We start from the raw sequence: 19,378 nt of genomic DNA on the forward strand, positions 1-19,378 counted from the left end.
TGAAGCGTTAGCTGCTACCAGTAACCAATGTTGTCTCCAGCTTCAGACGCTTTGACCTGTTATACTAAAACCCATTTACCCAGGTGCTCTTATTCATGAGATGAACAAAGGATAAGAGTCAGTTTGTGGTTTAATCCAATTTTATAAACAAATCCTTTTCATACAAACTCGACACAAAAAAACTTCGAACTCCCACAATAACTTGATACTTTGTGCTATCAGTCTGAGATTTCTGAAGCTACCCTTGTCGATGAACATGATCGAGCTGCTGGGTCTTGTTTGCTGAGCTCTGAAACGTCTCGAACTCAGGGTTTTCCTTGTGATGCTTGGTCTTGCATTGTCATTTAGTTATTACTGTAGATTGAGTCTTCGCTGTGGTCAAGTCTTCACTGGGGCCTCCAGGTGCCATCTTACACCTCTCTTTACACTGTCTGGAAGATTCTCTGGCTTTCAGCCAATGAGGTCACTGAGCGGGGTTACAGCACCCAATGGGGTTACTGATTTCATAAATTTAGAATGCCAAGACCCCCAGGTGTCCACCCTCAGGTACATGGGTACATGTAGCCCTTTGCAGAAATGGTAAAGGCGGGAATCTGAGCTCTTAGAGACTTTGGCCAAAACTGGGGAATATGCAAATAATGTCCTTAATTGGACATTATTGACTGCGGAGGCTGTTAACTGTTGTTCAAATTTAGATTGTCACTTCTGTGTTGGGCCTAGTTGCTCAGTCCATTGGCCACTCGTCCTAATTTTTTAAAAAAAGCAACTTATTAACTCCAGCATTTGAGATGTGAGTCTTACTACTTGGGGAAAATGTAGTCAATAAGCAATTTATTCCTGTATGTACACAATTTCTGTTCCATAATGATGCAGTTTGGGTTTGAAATTTTCAATTGAGGGCAAGTACTCATCTTGGAGCTGAGGGAATGTCCTATGATTTCATGTTCTTTATGGATAAAAGTTTTAGCTTACTTGATACGAGATCACTTTCCATTGTTGTGCTATACAAATGCAGTAATCCTAAAATGCATCACATCTGCTGTGTGTGCGTGCGTGTATTCTCCCCCTGCTTACCTTGTACTTTTCCTGCACTTGTTTCATATCCCCAGTACAGGAAAGTGATGAGCAGAACTTTGATAACTCCTGGGCCAGACTGCAGATTGTCAGTCAGAAGATACTAGGTCCACTTGAATGTCAATATTGATAAAATTTACGTAATACTGAATGGCCTGGATATATTGGATGTGGGCAAAATGTTTCCATTAGTAGGACAGACTATTGATTTGAAGGCACAATCTCAAAATAAAGGGATGACCTTTTAGAACTGAGATGAGGAGGAATTTCTTCAGAGAGGGGGTGGTGAATCTGTGAAATTCATTGCCACAGAAGCCTGTGGAGTCTGGGTCATTGAGTATATTTTAGGCAGAGATAGTTAAGTTCTTGATTAGTAAGGGGATCAAAGGTCACAAGGAAAAGGCGGGAGAATAGGGTTGAGAAACTTATGGCGGAGCAGATTTGGTGGGCTGAACGGCCCAACTCTGCCCCTAAATCTCATGGTCTTAAAACAATCCAAATTTCTGTGATGTTTCCCAATGTATCAAGGCCCATTGTATATTAGAGACCATGGGTGAGATTTTACAGCCTCGCTCGGGCGAATCCGGAAATTTCCATTGTCAGGCCCTCGCCCATGCTGACTTTGTGGTGGGCGGGGTGGTACAGTCCCGGCCCATGTGTAATAGGAGATTTACATTTCCATCAATGTTGTTCTTTGCTGGGATGAGGGTACCACAGGGCAATTCTTACATTAGATGGAAAGAAAGTCATGACTGTTTTCATGAACCACTGTGGTAATTTGCATATTAAAGAGCAGCGGTCTCCAAACTTTTCAGTACGAGGGCCACGTTGTATATTTTACACGTTTTTGGGGGTCAGAGAAAAAAATTAGTTTATAAATGAATGAATAAAATTTAAATGAATGAATAAGTTTTATTTGGATCATCTTTGTAATCAGCACGATATGATTCAGGACAAAAGAGAAATGTGACCATTACAAAGAAACAAAGCTGTGCTTACACTGAGAAATGATATATAATGAGTAAAAATGTAAAACATTAGCAAATGCTCTGACACAATAATCAATTACTTAACTGCAGATGAGAAAAGCAGGCTATTCATTTTTTTAATTAATTTTATTTACTGAAATTTTACAAATGTTTACTTGAAATGAGAATTTGCCCAATTTTGTGGCACACGATAAGAAAAATAAACATGCCCCAAGAAAGAACTTCAGTAAAACAAAGAAATTCAAAATAAACTTGAACCATTAATAAAGATCGAACGAAAATAAATTCAGTCTGCACCTTTTTTACACAATTCTGGCAATTGGAGTTTTCAACCACAACCAATAAATCATGAAGTTTTGCACAAGATTAATGGGAATGATGGAACTAATTTTTTAATTTCAAAGTATTGCTGAACTGAGGTTTCAAGCTTGAGGAGCCAATTATTAGAATGGACTTCAAATGCTCATCAGATAAATTTGCTTGATATTTAAACTTGGCATATTTCATTTTTGAAAATGTTTGTTCACACAGGTACATTGTAGCAAAAAACTTGTACAAATCCACAAGCAAATCACTTCAAATTTGGAAACTGCTGAGGCTGCAAGATTTATAAAATTGGATCAGATTTCCTTCTTTATACTTGCCTTTTAGCGTGTCATCTGATTGGAGATCAATAATTTCCATTTGAAACTGACTTGGAAGTGTTTCAACATTGCAGTCAAATGGATTTTGAAACGGCTTTATTTCATCTGTGTTTCTATCAAGATATTTTTGCAAGTCCTTAATGATTTCTGTTGCAAATGAAGAAGGAAATTCTGCTTCACTTTCTCCATAAAATTTTTCACAACATGGAAAATGAACCCAGTTATGAACTTTCTTGAAATAGCATCAGTTTTGCCCTGAATGCTTTGACATGCGCGAATAGATCACAAATCAAGTTTGTTTCACCTTGCAACTTCAGATTCAATTGATTCATATGGCCTGTCACGTCTGCAAAAAATGCCAATTTCCAAAGCCAGTCAGTGTTTGATAAAAGTGGTTCGGGTCGATTGTTCTCTGTGAGAAAGGAATCAGTTTTGTCTCTGAGCTGAAAGAACTGTGATAGAACCTTTCCACAGGTTCAGCTATCAAACTGCTGTATAATAAGGCAAGTCACCAAACTCAGAATCAGTTTCTTTCGGAAAATCATGAAATTAACGATGATCAAGTCCATGAGATCGAATGAAATTCACTGTTGAAACAACGGGTCTCAGAACACAAGGTATATCCACATATTTTCCGCACAATGCTTGTTGATGGATAATGCAATGCAGAAACATGGGCTTTGAGAACCCACCAACCTCACAAGCTTTTGTGATTTGTCCAACCAAACCTTTCTTTACCCTAGACACACTCTTTCCTTTATCAGTTGTCACGCATTGCAGTTTATTCCACTGCAGGTTATATTCTAACACAGTTTTTTGCAATTCTTTGGAGATGTCTTCTCCAGTTACTGTTCTGTGCGTGCTATGCACTGTTGCTAATTCTTGTGTCATTCACTGTCGACACCATGGATGAATACTAAGAGCTGTGATGTGTCTCACACATCAGTCGATTCATCAAGTGCGAGAGAATACAACTGAAAATTTCTTGCTTTGTCTGCAATTTGATGAAATATATTGCTTCCTATATCCTCAATTCTATGAGCAACAGTATTTGGCGCAAGACTGAATTTGAATGGATTTGTTTTTTCTGGGCATAACTCTTCCATTGCTTCCATTGTACACTCTCTGATGAGATCTCCATCGGTGAGTGGCTTCTCTTTTTTAGCCAGCACATAAGCTAGTTTGTAACTGGCCCTGGTTAAAGCTTCATTTTTAGTTATCTTTTCCACTAAAAAAAAAAGCTTGTTGGGAAAGCAGCGTGCGTTGCATTGATTCAAATTTTTCCGAACGCTGTGTTCCTGTGAATTGGGAATAATGTGGTTCATGTTTGGTCTCATAGTGCCGACGTACATTGTACTCCTCCAAAACTGCAATAGTTTCATTTCATGTGACACACAAGGCTTTATCATCTGCTTGTACAAAGAAGTACTTTACACCCCATTCTTCATTAAACAGGCGGCACTCACTTTCCACTTCTCTTTTTTCCGTCCATAAATGAATTGGTCTGAGTTGCCACCGTCATTGTCATTGTTCTCGCTCATTTCAGACTGATGGAGCTTATGGATTGGATAAAGCAGCTGTCACTCAGTCAATGCAGAGTGGCAATTGGATAAGAGTTAATGAACTGTCAGTCACAGGACGGCAGCTCCAAACAATAGGCCAGTAAAGAGGACCATCAGACATCATACGGAACGGCAGCAAATGTCCCGCCTGTGGCTTCTGTCCCTACGTCCGGATCCTGAGTCAGCGGCGGGGTTCCGGATGCAGGAGTGTTTTCGGCGGTGGGAATCCCATCCCGCCCCACTGATGCGGGCCAGATGTAGCCCGCTGCGGGCTGGATGTGGCTGCAGGCCGTAGTTTGGAGACCCTGTTATAGGGTGTGATGTGCCAGAAAAATGATGTAGTGAATGTGGCTTGTGTAACTTGGGTTAGGCTATCTAATTAAATCTGAACCTTTATTCTGAGCTTTCCTTTCATGCAAAAATTTCTGAAATTCAACTTGTCACATTCTCCATAGAATTTATTTGAGAAACATTGCATAAGCTGTTGTTGGTAGAGCACTCTTTTTCTGTGGTAATCCGCAACACTGTATTTTTAATTGAAGCTAGTCAAATAGATTATAGCTCATCTGAGAATAAGGAAAGCTGCAGAATATAAACTATTGGCTTGATATTGAGTTTAGTACTTCACATATCCCATAAGCATTCTTGTAAACATTCCCCTAGGATTTCTCAGCGAATTTTAAGGGCTTAAAATAGACTGCAGCTTACACTGTGACTGAACAGCAACAATTATTTAATAATTGTAAGAAATATTATGAATAATAAAAATCTGGATGGTGATAATAAATGTTAATCAGGTCTTGGAATTCTGGGCTCCAACAAAGATCCACAAATAAACCACCTTAAATAAGTGACCATAAATCTGCCATGTGGTCAAGTTAATTTTCTTTTTGTTGGTGTACTAGTGAAAGTAAACTATTATACTGCCAGGAAGTATGTTTGGCTTCTCAGTAAGACACCCTAGGGGTTACTTAAATCAAATCAATTTTTAAGCAGTTTTGAATTTGGATTTTTCTTTGTGAAGTATGTTCATTCCCTACTTGGACTCTACTGTTACTAATAATATGATAGACAAAAGAATTGCAGTTTTCTTTGTAGAATATCATTTGGATTGATTATCACCAAGCACCCAAAATCAGCTATTTGAAAACCAATGATGTCTGAAAATTGGACATATTTTAAGTGGGCCATGAAAGAATTTAAGTGCTATTGAAAGAATGGGAAAAACTTCCTGGATTGATTGGGATTTGGTGGTGTGCTGAGTGGTTATCTGTTTCATACTCCTGTCATTTCCTGCAATTCGAGTGAACGAAGAAATCTTTGACCTCATCTGACCCAGTTTGGAAAAGTTTGAAAAGTTGCTCTTCTCTGCACAGTTTCCATCTTGAGCGCTTCTCTAGTGTTTCAGTCAGCACGGTTTTTAGGTTTTTGCCTTTCCAAAATGTTATCCAGCTTCAGATTTGGACTCAGTTGCTGTCAATCTTTATCTAATTACAGTTCATGTGCTGTGAAATGTCTCGGGACCTTTTTCCAAAAACTGAAAAAATCTGATGTCCAGCGTGGACTTTGTCCAAGGTTGCCAGTTTTGAGACACTCCACCTGCGTTACTTGTGACAGTTCCCACAAATTTACCTGTGGGCCAAGAAGTGGTGTCCAATGAGTGCGTGGTGAAGCAGTGTAAAAATGGAGTGGTAGGCAAGCCTGAGACCCCTTAGATAGGGGGTTTAATCATAGAGGGGTATGGAAGACCATATTCAAAGGCATTAAGTGATGCTGGTGGAAAATGTACCAAGTGGCATCATAGAGTAGATTTAACTTGTATGCTTGCTTGCATTTTTTAAAAAGTGCTTCTGCTTTCCCGAGAAGGATGAGGCCACTCAACTTCACAGTCCCTGAAATTTGTCCGTCATGTTGCCATTTAAGTTGGAGCCTTCCCCCGGGCAGCCTTGTCTCGTGCTCTCCTGCCCCTTGGTGTCAGTGGGATATCAACCCCATTCAAAGCCTGGGCACTGAGTGTCCTTTTTTATGCCACGTGTGCAGAGCAAAGGCACCAGCCTCCAAGTTCTCAGTCCTCCTTTGCCATCCTGATCTTCCTGCGGACCAAGGTGATGCCTGGAGCAATGATGAGTGACATCCCACCCTGTACTGCCTCCCTCAACTTTAATTTCATAAACACCTCCAGCAAAGTGGCCAGTTGCAGAATAGCCAAGGCCGGTGGGATGTTTGACTTGGTAAGCTATGGGAGAAGAAATGGAAGCAGCACATTAGTTGGACTCCATACTGATGAGAAAAAAAATAGCTTCTCCTTTTTGATATATATAGGGGAAGATGATGCCCTAATCATCATGCCTAGATCATTAGACTATTAATCCAGAAGCTCAGCTAATGTTTGGGGACCCGGGTTCAAATCCCATCACGGCTGATGGTGGAGTTTGAATTCATTTAAAAATATCTGGAATTAAGAATCTACTGATGACCATGAAACCTTTACTGATTGTCAGAAAAACCCATCTGGTTCACTAGTGTCCTTGAGGGAAGGAAATCTGCCGTCCTTACCTGGTCTGGCCTATATGTGAGTCCAGAGCCACAGCAATGTGTTAGATTCTCAACTGCCCTCGGGCAACTTGGGATGGGTAGTAAATGTTGGCCAGCCAGTGATGCCCATGTCCCACGAATGAATTTAAAAGAAAAGTTATGCAAGTAATTGGTCCACTCAACATTATCTTGGCATTTGGCAAATTTCAACCTTCTTTAGAAAATTGTACATTCTTTCCATCGGATGTTTGAGTGGCATAGCTCAAATTTCAATAAAAAATTGTTTAAAATTAAGCAGTCTTAATTTGAAATGCTACTGGCCTCAGTAATAAATATCTGAAAGTATACTGTTTAATTGAAAAAAAAAGTGTCAATTGTTTTTTTTTGTAATTGCCAGTGTTTCATTTATTGAAGGCAGATCTTCCAGTACATTATATATTGTTATGTGGACCAATTAAGAAGTGCAAAATTGTAAGAAAGCCACCTTCTCAAGATGGGCTTTATTTGTATTATATTTGTATGTGTTTGAGGAATTAGATTTTTATTCTTTCACCAGAATGGTCTTCCCTCCCTCTGTCATGCTTCCCTTTCGTTTTATGACCACATAATGTTAGACAAACTGCAGGTGGACACAGAAGTGTAGCTGCAACTCTTAGTCCCTTTTCCCATTCAAAATGTTGGCTGCAACTGGAAGAATTCCAAGTGCTGCTACTCTTGAAATTATATTAGATGTCACTACTTGTATATCAACACTTGTATCTGACAGATTTCTTCGTCATATCTTGAGAAGGTATGGTTATTTCACTAACAGTGTTCACTGCACTGTATAGCTGTGTTGATTTGTTAAATGTACTCACTACCTCTCGTATTAAATTTGCACCATATGAAATAATTGCCTATATTGGCTCCTTTATGTAAGGTGTGGAGAGTCTCATTAAATCGGACGGCAGATCATTTTCTGGGCTTGATGTAATAAATCCAATGGCCATGGAGTATGAAATGTCATAAGTTCAAAATATTAATAGAAGATTTGCTCATTCACCCTTAAAGTTTCCATACATGAGGCATTTTTGTAAATCTATTATGTGTAATGTGTCAGAGCTGTATGCCTTTATAGAGTTGTTCCTGTCCATAGCACATGGCATAATTATATGGATTTAATTAAAAATAGCTGAAGATAGGCCAGATTCAAAAATATTGCCTGTCATCAATGATTCAATGTCATGGCTAAAATAGCAATTAGTTATTCTTTGAAGTATTGTAAAATGTTTATAATTAGTGGAATTTAGTTACAGCTTTGTCATTTTCATTAACTTTTGCTTTTAGCTTAGTTTAGTACAAAATTAGTATGATTAGTACAACTGATGTAAATATCCATAATGATTTAACTGTTACAAAACAATGAAATAAAACTTTCAAGCAAAAATTTACATTACAGGACCATGTATTGCGATTGTAACTTTTTTTTTGTTAGTGCCGATACTCCCTTATTTTTCTCTGCTTCAAATATTTATATTTTCCTGAAAAGGTACAATGGCTTCTTCCGCAACCACTTCCTGTAGCAAAATATTCCATGCTTCAACACCCTACTAAGCAATTTCTGCTAACTTTGTACGCTGATATCAAAAATGTTCAATCGATGACCCCTCACCACTGACTCCCTAGCCAGAGGAAATGATCTACTGGTCACTCTCTCAAAACTTAAATTTAAAAACCCCTCCCACTTTTCTGCTTCATCTTCTCTGCTCCAGTGGCAATAGAATCCCACTATCTCAAGACATTCTTCCTGAGTAAAATTTCAAACCCCCATGGACTATGTTTTCATGTGCTTTCTAGAATGTGCTACACAAAATGGCATGGCATTCTCTTTTTTTCAAAAAAAGGTAATGTTAGTCTACTCCCAAAAGAACAAAATGCTATTGCCTCAATGACAGTTCATTGTAAAACAATGTATACAATGTTGATTTAGATAGTTCAGTGAGATTCCTAGCCTTTAAATATGTGTCTTTTTTTGTTTTAGTATTGTAGTTTCAAACAGCAATAAAAATTTATGGATGAAAATATATGAAAGAAACTTCTATGCCAGGATTATTAAACAATTCCAGCTTTATAAGACAGCTAGTATCATAAATTAATTCCAACAAAATCCAGGACATGATGAGTTACAGAATAAACCAATAAATGAGATACAGAATAAAGTAATAACTATCACAACTTCAGGTTAAAAGACGAATCTGAACTTTAAGGTCAGCAAATCTCTTGCAATCAGTTTAACTTCAATATTTCTAAACTAATTTTCTCAATTAATATTCTTGAATTATGCTTCTCATAAAATCTTTTATATACAACTCATGTCCCTCCTCCCACACAGGGTCCTAATCTTGTACTGTTATTTTTAAAATGTCGAGTTTTATTTTCATAACTATAATGTCTCGAGATTATTAGGAAGGCAATTACAGTACAATTGTAAATGTTAACTTGGCTTGAGGCAAGAAGTCATTAAACCCGCTCAAAGCAATCTCAGAAGATTTGTGTCTTTGATCTGATATCTTCTTTGAATTCTCCTTGCATGTAATAATCACTGTTTGTCTTTAAATTTAAAGATTCACGAGATCTTCAATTGCCAGGAGTGTGACAAAAAATTCATATCTGCAAACCAGTTGAAGCGCCATATGATTACCCATTCAGGTAATTCTAACCTGGTTTTTTTTTAACTGAAGCTGAAAGCCAGATAGCTGAAGTTTCACTTTCCGGGGTCCTGCCTTGTGACCTGCTTTCCTGGTAATTAAGTAACACAAAATAAAATTTGTCATAGCTGCTTAACCGTCTTTAATCTGAAAAAGAGCCAATTTATGTTCATGGTGTGAAGCTATTTTTCTTTGAAGTCATTCTCTTTTGACTGAAGCTAATTAAATGGAGTTTGGTGTTTGGAAGAGATGGTTTAAGATGTGCAAATTGCAGGAGATATACCCGAGCTTGTCCTACAAAAAAGCAATTTGATGCACGTAATTCAAAAGGCATGCAGCTGTCCATCTAATTGGTTTAATCTTAATTGTGTTGACTTAATTGCAAGATTCCCTCAGTGGATAAAGTCTTCCTTTCATCTTTTCCTTCTTTAGAAACTGACAGTTTAATATTTGCTGCTCATTCTTCACAGAGAAACGCCCTTACACCTGTGAGGTCTGCAGTAAATCTTTCAAACGGCTAGATCAAGTGACTGCACATAAAATTATCCATAGCGAGGATAAGCCCTACAAATGCAAACTTTGCGGAAAAGGATTTGCTCACAGAAATGTGTATAAGAACCACAAAAAGGTAAATATGAATTCAGCATATATACATGTATACATATGTGAATATATTTGTGTATGTATACACATGTACATTTGTGTATATATATATATCTAATATATATACACAATTTTAAAATTCTCTCAAATTTGTCATTAACCCTGTGGCTGACTGCAAAAATAACCTTGTAAATGCCCTACTGCCAATCATGATTGATAAATTTGCACTTGCTTACATCACAATGTTTGTAATCTGCACTCACTGACATCACCCTTTCCACAGCACAAGGACCTGGGGAAGCTCTGCATATCGGTAAGTCATTAGTAATTTCCCAGTTGAACAACTTTTTTAAAACAAAAATTATACTTTTAAAACAAATGTATATGCAGATGAAATGTCTAATCTGGTTAATTGTTCCTGTGAATTTAAGATGTTTGTCAAACTTATCAGTTGTGTTTCTTTATATCCTTCCACCAATTTCAGTTCTGTAAATGATAGATTCAAGTGTCCTTGCCACTGCTGCAATGTTAAGTGTATTAAATTTGCCAAGCAGCATGTAGTCCAATTAAAATGCATAAAACAATTGGAAAGATTCAAGTGTTTGACTGGACATGCAAGCCCATATTTGGGTCATGGAAGTGATTATTTTCTATAAGTAGTGCAACTATTTTGTTCACTTTAAGAATATTATGGAAGAACTTTTGTGTCATTTGTGCTTAGAGCTTTACAGTTTTAAAATAAACATAAAACATTTGGCCAATCTTTCCATTTCTGTGTTGGTTGAATAGTAAGAATTATTTAACCGAACATCATTATTTCGAGTTTGAGTTATTTGTCTGTGACTTTCTCCACCTTGATGAAGTATTGCATCAGCTAGTCGGGATGCACATCTCTTTAATCTTGCGAAGCATAACCAATAATTTCTGGTGAGGACAGCATTTTTTTGGCAGCGTGGTGGTGGTTGCCATTTGCCGTTCCTCTAGATTCTTCTTTGTTTCTTTATTAGCCCCTGTTGCTTTGCCCTATCGTTCCTTTTGCCGTTCAAATCACACCTGCCATCGAGCCTACCACAATGCTTTCCTTTTGTTTTCCTCCCCTCTGCTCAATACTTTCTCCAAATTTGTTGCATCCCTAATATTTTTCATTTTGGGACAAGGAGTTGCAAATCTCCAACACCAATTGTATTTGCATCCTCATGAATGCTGCATATCTGCTGAATATTTCCAACTTTTCTGCTTCATGTAATATTTTCAGCATCTGTTGCGTTTTGCCCTTAGGATTGTCATAAGGGTTAATTAAATGCTCTCAAGTGCCATGTAACAAAGGGGATAAATTAAGTATGACGTAGATGGTGACGTTCTACAGACATCAGTTAGTCATGTCTAAGATTCTTGAGAAAGAGTTTGGAATCATGCCACGGAGCAATATGCCTACTCTGTAACCTGTTTATATGTGGTACTAATAAACAAACGTTAAGCAGATTTCAGGGTGTGTCTCCACTCTGTCATATAATCATGTGCCACACCTAAACTAAAATTCTGCCACTGCCTGCCACAGAATCAGAGTGGGTGAGAGGCAGACAACGGAAATGTCCGTTGACCTCGGATGGGAATTTCTAGTCTCGCTTGAGCAAGGCCGAAAAATTCTGCTCCTAGAGTTTAAGATAGAAGACATTAAGTGAAAGAAATGTGGTCAAAATAGTTGTGTTCATATGGTACAAGGGCTGGGAGTGGGAAAGCTGGCAAAAAGGTGTGCCTGATGTTCCTCCGCCATGTCATTTTGCCAGTGGCAGGAAGGATAGCAGATGATCCACTCACCCGGAGCCCAATCGAGCCACTTCAGTAACCAAATCAGGTCCCCTTCTGTGGACATTTTGTCCATGTCACAATGAACCTACTGCCAAGTGGGCCAACCACCCAATGGAACTTGGCAGCCTTCCAGTGTCTTTTGGGGGGCAAGGGACCATCTTTTTGGGCACTCTTATCGTCCACAGAAGGGCTCCTTGGTGGCAATGGCTGATCCATAGCAACGGTGTTGCCTGTCCACTGAGAGATCACGATCCCCTCACCCCCCTTGGTTGCCAGGGCCTGCTTGCAATGTATTTGGTTCAGCAGCAGATATTTGTTCATCTGGATCCAATGTCTGTCTAAATGTTGGAAAACCCAACATTTCGCATTTTCTCCCACCCGTTTCTGGCCTTTATTCTGAAGCATGAAAAAGTTGGAAGTTTTGATCTGTTGTAATCTTGATTCCAACACACTGCTAGTTTTGCCAGTTTATGCCCCTGGATAATATTACCCCATCCTTGAGTTCTGCTGATGGATAGTTCTTGCTCAGGGGACAGACATATTCTGCATAAAAGGATGACTTGGTTCTGAGATGCTAAAAGATGTTGGGATGCAGTGGGCAGAAGTTGCTATATTATGCTCAGTCAAAAATTAGATGGTGGGAGTTAGGAAAATGAAATGTTTTGATTTGATTTATTATAGTCACATGTATTAGTATACAATGAAAAGTATTTTTTCTTGTGCGCTGTGCAGATAAAGCATACCGTACATAGAGAAAGAAAAGTGAGAGTGCAGAATGTAGTGTTACAGTCATAGCTCGAGTGTGGAGAAAGATCTACCTAATATGAGATAGGTCTGTTCAAAAATCTGGTTGCAGCAGGTAAGAAGCTATTCTTGAGTCAGTTGGTATGTGACTTCAAACTTTTGTATCTTTTCCCCGATGGAAGAGAGTATGTCCGGGGTGTGTGGGGTCCTTAATGATGCTGGCTGCTTTTCGGATGCAGCGGGAAGTATAGACAGAATCAGTGGATGAGAGGCTGGTTTGCGTGATGGAATAGGTTTCATTCAGGACCCTTTGTAGTTTCTTGTGGTCTTGGACAGAATATACCAAGCTGTGATACATCCAGAAAGAATGTTTCCTATGATACATCTGTAAAAGTTGGTGAGAATTGTAGTGGATATACCACATTTCCTTAGCCTTCTGAGGAAATAGAGGTGTTGCTGTGTGTTTTTAATCATGGCATCGGTGCGGAGGTTGTTGGTGATCTGGATGCCTGAAACTTGAAACTCTCAACCCCCCCCACTTCAACCTGTTGAAATGTTTTCTGAAGGATGATTGTTCTCAAAAGTTTATATAACATTCTTTCTGAACTCTCTAGCACAAAGTCAGGCAGGCACAATCAATACCATAAGAACTGGGAGCAGGAGTAGGCAATTCAGCCCCTCGAGCCTTCTCTGCCATTTAATACGGCTGATCTCACCTCAGTCTCAACTCCACTTAACTATCTGTTCACCATAGCCCTTCAAATACTTACTAATTTAAAAATCTGTCCACCTCTTCCTTAAATTTTCTCAAGGTCTTGGCATCCGCCACACTTGAGGATAGTGAATTCCATTGAATCACAACCCTTTAAGAGAAGTAAATTTTCCTCATCTCTGTTTTAACTCTGCCGCCCCTTATCCTAAAACTATGACCTCTTGATCTAGATTGCCCCACAAGAGGAAACATCCTCTCCATCTCTACTTTGTCGATGTCTGTCGTCATCTCACATACTTCAATTAGATTTCCTCTCATTCTTCTAAACTCCAGAGAGTATAGACCTAAACTGCCCAATCTCTCTCTAAGACAAACCCCTTGTCTCTGGAATCAATCGAGTGAACCTCCTCTGAACTGCCTCCAATGCAACTCCACCCCACCTCAAGTAAGGGAACCAAACTGTATGCAATATTCTATGGTCTCACTAATGCTTGTTCAGTAGCAACAACTTCACTACTTTTATTGCTAAAGGAATAGAATATAAATGCCATGATTCCATGTGCCTTTCTTATTACCTGCTCTACCTGCATACTATTTTTCTGTTTATCTGTATATCTTGTTTTAATGCTTGGGCCTGTTAAGAAGAGAACAGTTAATATCGGGCCCAAATTTCAACTCTTTGACCTTTTCGTATTTTTAAAATTTTGCTTGCCTGCTAAATCTTCTAGTTTAATAGATCTGTTTCCTGACTTTAAGTCAACTGAGGGAGAATCTTCCTATAGCCAAGTTAGTTTTTACAAACTTTCCTGAGATGTAGTTGAATTGGGTAAAATCTTAAGAAATAAGGACAGGAGTAGACTATATAGTCTCTTGAACCTGCTACGCAATTCATTTGGACCATGACTGATCTACTTCAACCCCGCTCTCCTGCACCATTCCCAAATCACTTAATTCTCTTAATACTCAAAACTCTGCCAAGCACTGAATGTATTCAATGACTGAGCATCTTTCAGCTCATTGGTGTAGCAACTTCAAATGTCCATAACCCTCTGAGTGAAGAAATTTGTCCTCCTCTCAGGCCTGAATGGCTGACTCCTTATCCTAAGAGTATAGGTGGGATTTTTGGCCTCACTTGCCCCGAAACTGAAAAATCTCGCCCAATGTCAATGGACTTTTGCATCGTCTGCCCGCCCCCCCCCCCCCCCCCCCGAGTTACAATTCCCGTGGCGGGTGGGACTGGAAAACTTCCTCCATGACCTTGTGTTCTGGACTGTCTAACTAAGGGAAACAGTGCTGTCAAGCCCTTTAAGAATTCTGTACATCATAATTAGTTCATACGTCATTCTCTAAATTCAGAAAGGTATAGGCCCGTTCTACTTTATTCCTTCTCATCTCTGCAATCAATCTGGTTAACATTTGTTGCACCCTGTCTAAGGCTAGCAAGATTTGAGAAAGAAGACAAGACTGTACACTGTGCTGCAGGTATGGCCTCAGCAAGACCACCTCCTTACTTTTATGCTCCAACCTCATTGCAATAAAGGCAATCTATTTGCTTTCCTAATTGCATATAATATATGATTCATGTCCAAGGATCCCCAAGCTTCTTGAGTACTGAAACCTGGTGATCTCTCACCTTTTTGAATATCAACTTATCTATTCTTCCTACCAAACTGAATAATTTCAAATTTCCTCCCATTATACTCCACCTTCACTTAACTCTTTGTGGTCTCTATGTTCCCCTCATTGCTTCTTTTCTACTAGATATAGTTAGGCCGCACTTGGAATATAGTGTTCAGTTCTGGTTGCCACACTGCCAGAAGGATGCAGAGGCTTTGAAGAGGGTACAGGAAAGATTTACGAAGGTGTTGCCGGGTATAGAGGGTATTAGCTGTGAGGAGAGGTTGGAGAAAGTTGGTTTGTTCTCGCTGGAGCGAAGGAGGTTGAAGAGAGACCTGATAGAAGTCTACAAGACTATGAGAGGCATGGACAGAGTGGATAGTCAGAAGCTTTTTCTCAGGGTGGAAGAGTCACTTACTGGGGGCATAGGTTTAACGTGTGAGGGGCAAGGTTTAAAGGAGATGTACGAGCTAGATTTTTTTACACAGAGAGTAGTGGATGTCTGGAACTCGTTCTAGGGGGAGGTAGTGGAAGCAAATATGATAGTGACTTTTAAAGGGCTTCTTGACAAATACATGGATGAAATGGGAATAGAGGGATATGGTCCCCGGAAGTTTTATTAAGTCAGGCAGCATAGTCAGTGCATGCTTAGCAGGCCGAAGGATCTGTTCAATGTGGATGGCCATAAAACATTAGGCAAGGGTCATGAGTGGAGGGGGGGGACTGGTGGTGTTGGGATGGCGGCGCGGGCTTGTTGGGCCGAAGGGCCTGTTTCCCGGGCTGTTTTTGTTCTTTTGTTTTTGTTCTTTGTTCTGTTCCTATGCTTTAATTTACTTTGTTCTTTGTTCTTTGTATAGCCACAAACCAGGATGCATTACACTTGCTCTCCCCTTCTGATTGGTATAAATTGCAAATATCTGAGGGCCAAACACTGATCCTTGTGGCATCTCACTACTTGCAACCTACCAAACCAAAAATAACCCGTTTATCCTTACTGTTTTCTATCTGTTAACCAATTCTCAATCCATGTGAATATATTGAGCCCTTGACTTGTGGTAATCTTGTGTGGTACTTAAATATGCCCATTAGTTCCTCTTATCTACCCTGCTACACACTCAGAAAAAACTCTCAATGTTTATCAAACACTATTACCTTCTCATAAAAATGTGTTATGTCTCTGTCTTATGTTATGGTTTTGTAAGTGCTCTGTAACCACGCCCCTAAATGATTTTGGTATTTTCCCTTCTACTGATGTTGGGCTAATTAGCCTGTAGTTCCCTGCTTTCTCTTTTTCCTTTCTTGAACATCAATTACATTTCCAGTTCACACGGAGCTTCTGGAATCTAGGGAATTTGGGAAGATCAAAACCAATCTCTACAGCTACGTATTTTAAAACCCTAGGATGTAGGACATCAGATCCACATAATTTTTTGCTTTTAGCCTGTTTCTCCAGTACTTTCTCCTTATTAATTAATTGTTTAAGTACCTCATTCACATTTAAGTCATGATTCCTCACAATTTCTGGTATGATTTACCACGTAAAGACAGATACAAAAGTATTTCTTTCATGTCTCCCTCGTTTCCTTATTCCCCATAATAAGTCATAGAATAGAATCCCTACACTGCAGAAAGAGGCCATTCAGCCCATCAAGCCTGCACTGACAACAATCCTACACAGCCCCTATCATGTAACCCTATATATTTACCCTGCTAATCTCTCTGACACCAAGAGGCAATTTATCATGGCCAGTCCACCTAATCCGCACATCTTTGGACTGTGGGATAAAACTGGAACACTGAGAGGAAGCCCATGCGGACACAGGATGAACATGCAAACTCCGCACAATTAGTGACCTGAGGTCAAAATTGAACCCGGGTCCCTGGAGCTGTGAGGTAGCAATGCTAACCACTGTGCTCCCTGTTCCCCTGTCTCTACAACCTATGTTTGCTTTTGCTAATATCTTCCTATTCCTCGTAGAACTCATGCAATCCATTACCAGGGTAACCTGTGTGTAGAAACGATGCCCCCACCTTTGAGATGTTCAGTCTTGTAGTGAAATCTAGATTATTATGAATGTTAGGGCAGAAGCAAATAGTTGGCCTGAAGTAAAGTAATTATACCTCATCTTGTGCACACCCCTCTTCTATATTTTCTTTTGCAAAAGGTAAACCCTTTTTTGAGCTTTGATCTTTTTAGAAATGCATATTGGTGAAATGATATTTTATTTCATTTTGGGAGTGCTTAGAAAAGAATCACTAAAAAGAAACATGTATTTTAAAATGCCTTTCAAGTCCTTAGGACCACCAAAAGAGTTCTTTCACAGCCAATGATTTGGTTTTGAAGTGTAGTCACTGCTGTTTTGTAGGCAAAGGTAGGATCAAACTTGTGTGCAGCCCAGGCTCACAAACTGCATTTCAGATAAATGTCTATGCCAATCCACTTGAATGGGTAATTTCACTTGCTGCAGATTTAGATGCTCCTAAGGGAGCTAAGTGTTTCCACCCCAGTTGGATTCTGAATTGTACCTTGGTGTTTGTCATCATTATAATCAACTTACTGATTAAATATAGGAAGAAAGTTAGCGAACCACCAGATATTTGAATGTTCTGCCAGGAATATTTAAAATGGAATGATGGATTTTCTTTTTTCTAAATAATAGTGTTTATTTTTAAATTTAGAATTCAGCAGGGTAACTGGGAAATGAGATGGAGTGTAATGCAATAATTAATACAACCTGTTCATGTTACAGTAATCTAAGTGATTTACAATGGTGATTGACACTCAGAAGCAGCCATAGCTGTTCGTCTGGATTACTATGGCGATTAACTAGGATTTTAGCTCCAAGGATCTTTGGATGATCATCTGAAAAAAAGTCTAAATCCAGAACAAGTGTGAAAACGGGAGAGTTTCTGATCTGTTTTTTGGTTGAGTCCAAATCTGCTGTCTTATGTACTTAGTGCAAAAAAACCCATTAAAAGCTGAGGTCACAGAGGCAAATATGCCCAGATGATACCACCCTGGGCTTGCTAATGACATTAAATTTAGATTTAAATTTGATTTAAATAATTTATTCAGCCTCATGCCTAAAGTAGGTGTGACACTGATAGCACTGGATACCTGGTGCCAGTTAGATGGGATGTGAATCTGATTTCTCAGCTCTCATGTGATCTTACTGGTTTGCCCTGCCCATCAGCCAGTGAGGAATGATGGCAAGATTTCTCCCCTTGTATTTTAGGGTTTCTGTTTTAACTACATGAAGCCAACTTAAGGATTTGATTTGATTTATTATTGTCATATGTATTAATATGCAGTGAAAAGTATTGTTTCTTACACGCTATACAGACAAAGCATACAGTACAAAGAGAAAGAAATGAGAGGGTGCCAAATCTTGTATTACAGTCATAAGATGTAGAGAAAGATCAACTTAGTGTGAGGTAGCTCCATTCAAAGTCTGATGGCAGCAGGGAAGAAGCTGTTTGAGTTGCTTGGTATGTCTTCTGAGACTTTTGTATTTTTCTCCTGATGGAAGAAGGTGGAGGAGAGTATGTCCTGGGTCTTTAATTATGCTGGCTGCTTTTCCAAGGCAGCAGGAAGTGTAGACAGGGTCAGTTGATGGGAGGCTGGTTTGCGTGATGGACAGGGCTTCGTTCGTGATCCTTTGTAGTTTCTTGTGGTCTTGGACAGAGTAGGAGTCATTTCAAGCTGTGATGCAACCAAAAAGAATATTTTCTATGATGCGTCTGTAGAAGTTGGTGAGAGTTGTAGCAGACTTCCAAATGTCCTTAGTCTCCTGAGAAAGTAGAGTCATTGGTGGGTTTTCTTAACTATAATATCTGCATGGAGGGACCAGGACAGGTTGTTGGTGATCGGGGCACCTAAAAACATGAAGCTCTTGACCATTTCTACTTTGTCCTTAGTGATGTGGACGGGGATGTCCTCCACTATGCTTCCTGGAATTGATAATTATCTGCTTCATTTTGTTGATATTGAGTGGGGGATTATTGTCGTTGCACCAGTTCACCAGATTCTCTATTTCTTTCCTGTACTTCATTTCATCGTTTTTTTGAGATCCAACCCCTCACGATGGTGTCATCAGCAAACTTGAAAGTTGAGTTGAGGGGAATTTGGTCACATAGTCATCGGTGTATAAGGAGTTTGGTGGGCTGAGGACACAGCCTTGCGGAGCACTGGTGTTGAGTATGATCGTGGAGGAGGTGTTGTTGCCTATCCTTACTGATTATGGTCTGTGGGCTAGGAAGTTCAGGATCCAGTTGCAGAGGGAGAAGCCAAGCCCGAGGCCACAAAGTTTGGAGATGAATCTTGTAGAAATAATGGTGTTAAAGGCTGAACTGGTGTCTATGAATAGGTGTCTTTGGAAAACTGACAAATTAATTCCCGCCC

The 19,378-nt window shown here is 39.4% G+C and overlaps 1 protein-coding gene across 3 annotated transcripts in view; it reads left to right on the forward strand.

The window, feature by feature from the left end:
* Positions 1-19,378, forward strand: part of prdm5 (PR domain containing 5) — a 274,967-nt gene that overhangs the window by 82,416 nt on the left and 173,173 nt on the right. For 2 of the 3 annotated variants that reach the window (XM_080199169.1, XM_080199189.1), the window contains exons 9-11: positions 9,408-9,492; positions 9,962-10,119; positions 10,378-10,407. In XM_080199169.1, coding sequence (XP_080055295.1) covers positions 9,408-9,492; positions 9,962-10,119; positions 10,378-10,407 — 273 coding nt within the window. The remainder of the gene's footprint in view (positions 1-9,407; positions 9,493-9,961; positions 10,120-10,377; positions 10,408-19,378) is intronic. The other variant, XM_080199178.1, reaches the window with a different exon arrangement.

Source organism: Carcharhinus amblyrhynchos, chromosome 1 (assembly GCF_965287045.1).
Source record: "Carcharhinus amblyrhynchos chromosome 1, sCarAmb.v2.hapA, whole genome shotgun sequence".
In the NCBI taxonomy this organism is placed as follows: Eukaryota; Metazoa; Chordata; class Chondrichthyes; order Carcharhiniformes; family Carcharhinidae; genus Carcharhinus; species Carcharhinus amblyrhynchos.